At 42.1% G+C, this 11,362-nt stretch overlaps 1 protein-coding gene across 1 annotated transcript; it reads left to right on the plus strand.

Moving 5' to 3' along the window:
• Positions 1-2,865: 2,865 nt before the first annotated feature.
• Positions 2,866-3,243, plus strand: LOC137814644 (uncharacterized). The gene has a single exon (XM_068617481.2). It carries the CDS (start codon positions 2,866-2,868, stop codon positions 3,241-3,243), a length of 378 nt encoding a protein of 125 aa, XP_068473582.1.
• Positions 3,244-11,362: the final 8,119 nt, after the last annotated feature.

Below are 11,362 nucleotides of genomic sequence, written 5' to 3' on the forward strand. Positions count from 1 at the left end.
GGTAGCCGCAGTAATCTCGCGCCACCTCGATGCTTTCACATGGACTGCGGTGGACATGCCAGGTATCGACCTGAATTTTTTGTGCCACCATCTTACCATGGACGCTAAGGTTCGCCCTGTGAGAGAAAGAAGGAAGAAGTTCAACGAAGAGCGATGCCTCGTCGTGAAGGAAGAAACACAGAAGCTGCTCAGTGCTGGACACATCAGGGAGATACAATACCCTGAGTGGTTAGCCAATGTAGTTCTAGTAAAGAAGGCAAATGGGAAGTGGAGGATGTGTGTTGAATTCACAAATCTGAACAAGGCATGCCCCAAAGATTCATATCCACTGCCCAACATCGACGCATTAGTGGATACGCCTCGGGTTGCAAGATGCTGAGTTTCTTGGATGAATTCTCAGGTTACAATCAGATCAAGATGCATCCCAGGGACGAGAACAAAACGGCATTCATGACAGAAACGTGCAGTTATTGCTACAAGGTGATGCCGTGTGGGCTGAAGAACGCAGGCGCCACCTACCAGAGGATGATGGACAAGGTCCTTGCACCCATGCTGGGAAGAAACGTGCAGGCCTACGTAGATGACATGGTCGTGACTTCACAAGAGAGAGGGAAGCACGTAGCTGATTTGGAAGAGCTGTTTGCTACCATATCAAAGTATCGCCTCAAGTTAAACCCAGAAAAGTGTGTCTTTGGCGTGGAAACCGGGAAGGTCTTGGGATTCATGCTCACTGAAAGGGGAATAAAGGCGAACCCTGATAAGTGTGTAGCTATTATAGCCATGAGGAGCCCTGCATCAGTTAAAGAAGTTCAGCAATTGACTGGGAGGATGGCAGCTTTGTCTAGGTTTGTGTCTGCTGGGGGAGAAAAAGGCCACCCTTACTTCCAATGCCTCAAGAGGAATAGCCGTTTTGCATGGACAAATGAGTGTGAAGCGGCGTTTCTCAAGTTGAAGCAGTACTTGGTGACGCCACCTGTGCTTTGCAAGCCACAAGTAGGTGTCCCACTCCGCTTATACTTTGCGGTAACTTAGTGGGCCATTAGCTCTGTGCTGGTCCAGGAACAAGACCAAGTGCAGAAGCCCATTTACTTCGTGAGCAAGGCCTTGCAAGGCCCAGAATTGAGGTACCAGTCACTAGAGAAGGCGACGCTCGCGGTAGTATTCTCAGCACGAAGGCTCCGCCACTATTTCCACAGCTTCACGGTGGTGGTAATGACAAACCTCCCTATCCAAAAGGTGCTTCAAAAGCCAGATGTAGCAGGGAGGATGGTTCGCTGGGCGGTAGAGCTATCAGAATTCGATATCCAATATGAACCCAGGGGGTCCATCAAAGGGCAAGTCTATGCTGACTTCGTGGCAGAACTTTCACCAGGAGGAGACCCTCAAGAGGTGGTGTTAGGATCATAGTGGATGCTCTCAGTGGATGGATCTTCCAACCAGCAAGGGAGTGGCGCTGGAATAATCTTAGAGGGGCCTAATGGAGTGCTAATCGAGCAAGCCTTACGCTTCGCCTTCAAAGCAAGCAACAACCAGGCGGAGTACGAGGCGTTGATTGCTGGGATGCTGTTGGCTAAAGAAATGGGTGCTCAGAGCCTCTTGGCAAAGAGTGACTCACAGTTGGTCACAGGACAAGTAACAGGGGAGTACCAGGCGAAGGATCCATAGATGGCTGCGTACTTGAGATACGTCGAGGTGTTTAAGAGAGCCTTCGCTGCGTTTGAGCTGGTGCATGTCCCCAGGGAGCAAAATGCCAGAGCTAACCTGCTCGCCAAGCTGGCCAGCTCAGGCAAGTGGGGAAGGCAGAGGACTGTAATCCAAGAGACCCTCAAAATGCCGCGAAAGTTTGTTGCAGTCAATAGGGTGGACGTTCTTCACGTTAGTACAACAAGAGGAAAACCAAGGAGTCATCGCTCTTTGAGTCAAGATACGGCGAGGGCACCCTGCATCAATACTTATGTGACCTCGCCAGAAGAAGAAAAAAGTGTACAGGTGTGTGCTTTAGAGGAAGGAGACACATGGATGACCCCTTACAAGTGATACCTAGCGGACGGAATCCTCCCAGCGGAGCCGGAAGAAGGCAAGAAGATTAAGAGGAACGCCGCAAGGTACACATTAGTAGATGGGATATTATTCAGACACGGGTTTACGCACCCCATCTTGACGTGCGTGAGTGGCGACGAGTGCACCAGGATAATGGCTGAGCTCCACGAAGGTATTTGCGGGAGCCACGTGGGAGGAAGGTCCTTGGCATCCAAGGTAATACGTGCAGGGTTTTTCTGGCCAACAGTAAGAGAGGATTGCGTGCGATACGCCCAACATTGCAAGCAATGTCAGATGCACACTGACTGGCACAAGGCGCCGCCAGAGGAACTGAGATCCATATACAGCCCATGGCCTTTCCATACTTGGGGAATTGATATCTTAGGCCCATTCCCATTAGCGATAAGGCAGATGAAGTACTTGATCGTTGCCATCGAATACTTCACCAAGTGGATAGAGGCCGAACCAGTGGCACAGATCACCGTGCACAAGGTACAACACTTTGTTTGGAAGAACATTGTATGTCGTTTTGGGGTGCCAAGGCGTCTCATTTCAGACAATGGCACCCAGTTCGCAAGCCAACAATTGGGGAAGCTATGTACAGAAGTAGGAATCAAGCAGGTGTCTGCATCAGTCGAGCACCCCCAGACAAATGGGCAGGTCGAGTCAGCAAACAGAGTTTTGTTGAGGGGTTTGAAACGCATATTAGAGAAGGCTAAAGGGGCGTGGGTAGAAGAAGTACCAAGGATTGTATGGGCTTACCACACCACACCTCAATCCTCCACCATGGAGACGCCTTTCAGCCTAGTGTATGGATCGGACGCCATGATCCCAGTGGAGATCCACGAGAGTTCGCCCCGTTTCCTAGGTTTCGTGGCAGAAGAGTCCAACGAAGATATGAGGGTGAACCTGGACCTAATAGATGAAGCCAGAGAAGAGGCGAAAATTAAGGCTGAGGCTGTGAAGAGAAGAATGGAGCGTCAATACAGCTCTAAGGTGAAGCTACGACAGTTCCAGGTTGGTGACCTGGTCACGAGGAAGGCTCACACGTACGAGTTAGAAAACAAGTTGTCTCCCAAGTGTGCTGGACCGTTCAGAGTAACCAAAGCTAAGGGGAATGGTTCGTATAAGTTAGAGACTCTAGAAGGAGGCCCCATCCCACGTAGTTGGAATGCGGCGAATTTAAAGTTTTATTTCAGTTGAAACTTTGTAAAGGGGACACTATTTTTCCCTCTCAGGGGTTTTTTAACGAGGTCACCCAAATAAAGAAAAGAAAAGTTTAAAATATTCTTGCCTTAGTTTTCCCTTTCATGTAAGATCAAAGATCAAAGAAACAAAAACAAAGACGAGGCGTCGCCAAGATTAGGCGTCGCCAAGATGAGGCGTCGCCAAGATGAGGCGTCGCCAAGAGTAGGTATCGCCAAATAAAGGAGCGGAGGTCAGACGCAGAGCAAGATAACAGGTATGTCAATACAAGTTAAAAACCGGGATCCTAGTCCTTGAGCAGGGGTTAAGGGATTCCTTCGGGACGCCCCCTCCTCAAGTATGAATAACTAGCCCCGGTACCAGATGTCAGTATAAGTAAAAAATTCGGGCGTCTAGTCCTTGAGCAGGGGTTAGGGGATTCCTTTGGGACGCCCCCTCCTCAGGAATGTACAGCTAGCCCCGGTGTCTGGTGTTTTAGACACCCTAAGGACGATACGGCGCTGACGTAGTAGGCCTCTACTCAGGTGTGGGCACCAAACGCAAAGAGATAAGGGCTAAGTTGCCTTGGTGTTTTAGACACTCCATGGACGATACGGTGCTGATTGTATAGGCCTCTCCATGGGCGTGGGCACCAGAGCGCGACTTTTGTCCCAAGTGTCTAGATACGCTGAGGACACCCAGAGCAGGTCCCTCCTCGAGCATGGGCACCCAGTACAGTTGAGATAAGCCCTTCTCGCCCTCGAGCGATGTCGAGGCCACAAGAGAACAGCTAAGCCCTCCTCGCCCTTGAGCGATGTCGAGGCCAGAAAGAAAAAGATAGACTCCTTTCGCTCCAAGCAATGGTAAAGCCAGCAATGCCCTTGGTAGTAAGCGCTTGAGGGCTCAAGAACAAGTAAATGAAGAGTAATAAGGAGAAGCATAAAAACACGAGTTATCAGAGACAAGAAAAATACGCGAAGTTAAATCCTCCTTTACCTTTGAGCAATGACGAGGCAGGCGATGCCTTCATGGGGAAGATTCCTCGCAGATATGAAGGCCAAGTGAAGTTCTAAGTGAAAAGATCAGAAGAAGGGTATGCACCGCGACTCAGAAGGGAAGAATGAAAAGAGAAGGTCACGTGCTACCTAAAGAGTTAAAGACAAGGCGAAGAAGCGATGCATCAAAAGTAAGTACCAGTTACGCCTTTGATTTAGTAAAGCAAGCAGTAAAGCAGAGAAGCTAAAAGTACACGGGGATGTAAAGATAAAGCTCGAATAAACATTCAAATGAGGTTGAGTGTCAGAATTACAGAGCCAATGTTGGAAAATACAAATTTACAAATGAAGATTAATTAAGTGAAGTTTAATCCCCAAGGTCGAGGGGAACGACCTTCCCATCGACAATATGGTTGAGAGGGTTAGAGTTGGAGGTATCAACTACCGGGTTTTCACAGGCGGCTTGAGCTAAGGCCTCCTTGAATCCCTCTCCAAAGATATCAACCATGTTGTTAATAAGCTTTCCTTTAGCCCGCTCCAGATTTTCAATGGTGGAGTCTCGGGTTTCCCTCTCTGCAATAAGGTCCCTCTTGGCCCTCTCTAGCTCTTCAATCGTGGAATCACCAAAGGCTAGCTGCTTCTCAAGAGCTTCCTTCTCCACTTGAAGCCTGTACAGTTCAGTCTGAAACTGATTATGCTCGGTTTGGAGAAGGTTGAGCTTTTCCATCTTTTCAGCTAGCGCCTGTTAGAAAAGATGGCTTTAAACTAGAGGGGGGGGGGTGAATTGTTTAAAGGGGTTTTCGCAAACTTTTCAAAGCTAGAATGAATTTATTCCAGAAACCAATTGATTCAACAATTCAGTTAGCCAAAACAACAAGCAAAAACTGTAATACTAGAAAAAACAATCGGTTCTTTCTTCGAAACAATCGGTTGTTTATATCAGCAAACAACAAACAAACTGAAATTAAAGAGTTAGGGATAGAGAGATTGTACACAGTTGTTTATACTGGTTCACTCCAAACCAGAGCTACATCCAGTCTTCTCAGAAACCCTGAGGATATCCACTAAGCAACCACTTCAGAATATATTCAAGGATATAGTTTGTTATCAAATCTTAACAAACTCTTAATTGCATTTAAAATAGATTGGTCAAAGCATTTAATGACTGGAGCGTATTCAGTTAAAGCATTTAAAGCTCAGTCAAAGAAAACAGTTTTTCTGTTATGGTTTCAAAACAAACAATCGATTGTTTCCTCGAATCAATCGGTTGTTTTGTTACTTAACAGATTTCACCATTTAATAAACAGTTTTCAAACTTTCTCAAAACACCTAAGTATAAACAATCGGTTGTTTCGACAAAACAATCGGTTGTTTCAACTTAGTTTGAAAAACATTTTAATTTGATAAAGATTGAGATGCTAATTGCTTGAGATTTAATCTAAGGGTGGATTACAATATTAAACTACCCCAGAACAAAGCTTAAACCAGCCCAGCAACACACAGCAAAGCAGAGGCTTCAACATCCTTCAAAGGATTTGGATACTTCAAAACATTGAACACCACTTGGTTCAACAATCTCCCCCTATTTGATAAAGACAAATCTCTGATGCTTGTGTTGTACCTGATTAAATCTGAAGCAGTTCATGCAATAGAACTTTGAACAATATATTGAACTTCTGATATTCTGTTAGCATACAGATAAACATTTAAAGCTTTAAACAGTTAATATCAGAAACAAAATACATGTTACTCAAACTGTTTTTAACAAAATGAAAAAACAGAGATATTTAAACAAACTGGAGACACAAATAGACAAAGATAAGAGGTAAAAGAAGATATTGTTTCCATTACATCAGAATAAACTAGAAACAACAAAAGGAAAGAAATTTTAAAACCAGAAAAGAACAGCCCAAAAACAATCGATGGTTTTGTTGACCAATCGGTTGTTTTTCCTTCATTCTTCTTCATCAGCAAACTGAAGATCAAAGATTTGATTATGGACAGCTTCAATCTGTTCGTCCAGAGTCATAAACCTTGTATCCATGTTGTCAAACCTTGTATCAATCCTCTGAAAGTTACTAACACACAAATCATGAAGGCTTCTTTGATTTTCAGCAAAGCTATCTAGCCTATCCATCATTTGTCTTTCAAAAGATGACATGGTTGACATTCTTTCTCTTTGATATCCATCAGCAGCACTAGGCCCTGCATCTTGAAAATCTCCAACTGGATCTTCATGTTGAACATCCATATCAGTAGGTTCATCTTGTTCAAGATGAGCAACATCACTTGATGAGGAACCATGATCACCATCCTTACTTATCCACTTTCCACCTACATTTGTAAAGCCCATCTTGCTGAGTGATCCACTGTTCAACTCTTGAGTTGACTTGACCAGCTCAAAAGTTTCATCTTCAAGATTAACTTCAAAATAGAGTAGAAACTTAGATATTAAAACAGCATAGGGATAATGTGAATCCAATTGATCTTCACTTTCTTGGTGATGCAGAAGATGTAAACCAGATCTTGTTCGGTCAGCACAGAGTGATTACTCCCCCTTGGAGTTAGAATCCAAGTTACAATGAGAGCAAGCAATCTCTCATCAAGCTTCAAACCTCCAACCGAGCATGTGCTAACTTGAGATTGATTGTTCTTCAAGCAACTTTTGTAGAACTGGATTTTGTTGAAATCTTCCACCACACCAAGGTTTCCCTTGTTGATTCTCAGACCAGAGAACTTAAGTCCAGCAATAACAGCCCAAACCTCATAAGTTATCTCTATCTCCACACCTTTCACATGAGAGACTAGGTTGTTTCCCTCAAACTTCAAGTTGGTGTAGAATACCCTCACCAAATCTGGATATATGTTCCCTTGTAGCTCCAGAAATTTTCTGAGTGATTGGTCCTTGAGAAGCCTCCTCACTTTGTCAAGCTTTTGACTTTTCAGCCAATCAAAGCACACAACCTTGGGGTTGTTTATCTTCTTGACACTTGTTTCATACCTATACTTCTCAATGAGATCGGTGTCACCAGAAAACTAGCTTTCAAGCCTTCCTCCAGACCTTACAACTCTGGTTTTGACTCTTTTAGAGGTGGGAGGGGTTGATTCCATGATAGCAGAGACGAAAACTCACTTCACAAAATTTTTGCAAGAGATGGTGCAAGAGATGTTGCAATTGGTTGTTCTTGATGGAAGAAATCTGCACCTGATTTTATAGCTGAAAGAGAATCAATTGAATTTAATTTTATTCAATGGTTACCTGATTTTCAGAGAGAGGACTTGACTCTGTTATGCACTGAAAATGTCAGAAAAAGTTGAAAATCACATGGTCTTCACATGTGATCTTTGACTAGTCATTAAGGCTCTTGAATTTCCAAGATTTTGGAATATATTCCTTTATGACTGTTGTAACTTCTTTGTGATCATGCTAAGCTTTCAACACAGATCCTTTGACCAAGATTCTCCCTTTGAAATTGATCTGCAACGGATAGAATTTCAAAAAGCAATTAAATCAATTTCTTCACAGTGTTGTCAGACTCAAAACAATCGGTTGTTTTTCTGCAGCAGTTAAAAACTTGATTTTGAAATTTTTAACCATAAACAGAAACAGATTAAAGCACATGACATTGATTAAAAGAAAATTAATCATAAGAAAGAACTTTGAAACAGAAATTGAGAACAAATAAAGGAAGGTATTATCCTTGTGTTGTTTCTTCAATGAGCTAATTGCTTGTTGATCAACAAAACTTCTTTTCACTGTTTTGACCTTTTCCATAGCATTGATACAACTTCAATGACTGCCTTTTTCTTCAACAGCTTGATCAGATGGCTCAGTTCTTCTTTTTCTCTTCATTTTTCCTGCATAAACAAATTCAAGTTGCAAGATTTGGTCCCCTTACAAATTTGGGTCCTTTTGGCTTTTCTTTGCTGTTAGAAACATCACATCCCTTAGGAATCCACTTCATAAGACCTTTAGGAACACAATATTTTCTAATTTTACAGAATCTAACAGAGTGGCCTTTCTTCATGCAGTAAAAGCATGTAACAACCGGTTGTTTCGTCTTAACAATCGGTTGTTTTTCTGATTTTCTTAGAAAACTTTTTGAAAGCTTGTCCAATGTTTCAACAAGATAGTGAACCTTTTTCTCTAGATTTTCACAATTTGTGCAAATGAGAGTATCACACTTGCAAGAGGCATTTTTAAAAAGATTTTCCAGTTTTTCAAAATCACTTTTTGCTTTTCTCAGATCCTCTTCAAGTGATTTAACTTTCTTTTCAAGCCCACTGTTAAGATCTTTCAATCGGTTGTTAGAAAGAACCAATCTATTAGCTTTATCATGTGTTTCTTGAAAAGCTTCAAGTAATTCACTATAGTTTTGTTCATTTAAGGAAGCACATGAACTTACCTCACTTGAACTGCAAGAATCATCATCATCCTCGGCTACTAAGCATATGTTGGCTTTTTCATCTTCATTTGATGAAGAACTTGATGATGACACCTCATTTTCATCCCAAGCAATGTAGGCTCTTTTTGTCTTGCCTTTCTTCTCCTTGTAGCTTGTCTTTTTCTCTTTGCTCTTGTTGGGACAATCTGCCTTTATGTGACCTTGCTAACCACAACCAAAACAAGTATAGTTATTTGAATTTAATTCATTGGGTTTCTTGTTTCCATACCTATCCTTGTTGTTGTCTTTGTTGCGGTTTCTCTTTAGAAATTTGCTGAATTTTCTTGACAGCAAACTAAGATTTTCCTCATCACTATCATCACTTGAATCTTGCTTTCCCTTATGTTTGGATGCTTTCAAGGCTATGCTCCTTGTGTGCTTATATTCACTTTCTTGAACATTGAGTCTATTCATCTCTAGCTCATGTTCCCTATGCTTTCCAAACAAAGAAGCAACACTTAATGATGTTAGATCTCTGGATTCAGAAATGGCAGTTACCTTTGGTTGCCATGCTCTATCAAGACATTTCAAGATCTTGATATTCAGCTCTTCTTTGTGAAACGTCTTGTCTAGGCTCATAAGGTGGTTGATGATGTGTGTAAACCTTTTCTGCACTTCAGCTATGGTTTCTCCTTTAAGCATTCTAAACATCTCATACTCTTGGATGAGAGCATGCTTTCTAGCTCTTTTCACCTCATTTGTTCCTTCATGAGTGACTTCCAAAGTATCCCATATTTTTTTTGATGATTTGCATTGTGAGACCCTGAAAAACTCATCAGAATTTAAAGCAGAGGTTATAATATTTTTGGCAATGCAATCAAATTTGGCCTTTTTACTTTATGCATCAGTCCATTGAGACCATGGCTTCTCAATGACAGAACCATCTTTTTCAAACTTTGGGATAAAAGGGCCATTTTCAATTGCATTCCAAATTCCTTTGTCAAGAGATTCCATAAATATTTTCATTCTAACTTTCCAAAACTGGTAATTCAAACCACAAAACAAGGGTGGTCTGTTTATTGAGGCACCTTCCCCAAACGGTAGCCTATCAGCCATTTTAAAAGATTTTAGGATCAACTTGAATGACTTACAAGAACCAAGCTCTTGATGCCAATTGTTAGAAAAGATGGCTTTAAACTAGAGGGGGGGGGGTGAATTGTTTAAAGGGGTTTTCGCAAAATTTTCAAAGCTAGAATGAATTTATTTCAGAAACCAATTGATTCAACAATTCAGTTAGCCAAAACAACAAGCAAAAACTGTAATACTAGAAAAAACAATCGGTTGTTTCTTCGAAACAATCGGTTGTTTATATCAGCAAACAACAAACAAATTGAAATTAAAGAGTTAGGGATAGAGAGATTGTACACAGTTATTTATACTGGTTCACTCTAAACCAGAGCTACATCCAGTCTTCTCAGAAACCCTGAGGATATCTACTAAGCAACCACACCTTGATCACTTACACAACAACCAAGAGAATGACCTTGAAAACCTCAAGAAACACACTCTCCTTGGCCAACACTAAGATTGCTGATCTTGAACACCTCAAGAACACACAACCAATCTCAGCAAAACACACAAACGAATTGTTCAGCAGTTTACAAAGATTACACTTGTTACAGATGAATATCTAAAATCAATACAAGTAGAATCCTATTCCAGCACCTTTGATCAATCTCTCAACTCTTAAGCAATCTCAGAACTCTTTGAAAAACTCTTAGTTAAAAAACTTTGTCTCAGGATTCTTAATCCTTAAAAACAGTTTTTCAGAATATATTCAAGAATATAGTTTGTTATCAAATCTTAACAAACTCTTAATTGCATTTAAAATAGATTGGTCAAAGCATTTAATGACTGGAGCGTATTCAGTTAAAGCATTTAAAGCTCAGTCAAAGAAAACAGTTTTTCTGTTATGGTTTCAAAACAAACAATCGATTGTTTCCTCGAATCAATCGGTTGTTTTGTTACTTAACAGATTTCACCATTTAAAAAACAGTTTTCAAACTTTCTCAAAACACCTAAGTATAAACAATCGGTTGTTTCGACAAAACAATCGGTTGTTTCAACTTAGTTTGAAAAACATTTTAATTTGATAAAGATTGAGATGCTAATTGCTTGAGATTTAATCTAAGGGTGGATTACAATATTAAACTACCCCAGAACAAAGCTTAAACCAGCCCAGCAACACACAACAAAAAGCAGAGGCTTCAACATCCTTCAGAGGATTTGGATACTTCAAAACATTGAACACCACTTGGTTCAACAGCTCCCCGTCGGTCTTCTCCAGCGATTACCCCCGGGCAGTACATTGATCAACAAGTAGTTTTTGTTCAGCCTCGGAGGTTCGCATCGCCGCTTCAAGGGTGACGATCTTGGACTGAAGAGAGGCTACCTGTTCAAGGAGCTCAGTGAGCCGTTTGCAGGCTTCCGCGTTGGACTCTCGGGCATCTCTCAAGGAGGCTTTGTAGACCTCCTCCTGGCACGCCCAGCTGCGGCACAGGCTCTCCTTCTCTTCCTTCAGGACAACCACTTGCTGTCGAAGGGTTTGGAACGTGCACGCCTCAACAGCTTTGGACTTCGCTTGGGCGCGACACTCAAGGGCAACGACCAAGAAGGCACCTAGGTAGTAAAGCATGCCCTCTGACCGTGGTGCCCCGGAAGGTTCGCCTGGCGACAGCTTATCATTAAAGCCGCTGC

This window comes from Phaseolus vulgaris, chromosome 10, assembly GCF_051622355.1.
Source record: "Phaseolus vulgaris cultivar YP4 chromosome 10, ASM5162235v1, whole genome shotgun sequence".
Lineage (NCBI taxonomy): Eukaryota > Viridiplantae > Streptophyta > Magnoliopsida > Fabales > Fabaceae > Phaseolus > Phaseolus vulgaris.

Excerpts from the sequence above, each read along its gene's own strand:
- LOC137814644 (XM_068617481.2), top strand. The coding sequence starts at position 2,866 with ATGATCCCAGTGGAGATCCACGAGAGTTCGCCCCGTTTCCTAGGTTTC.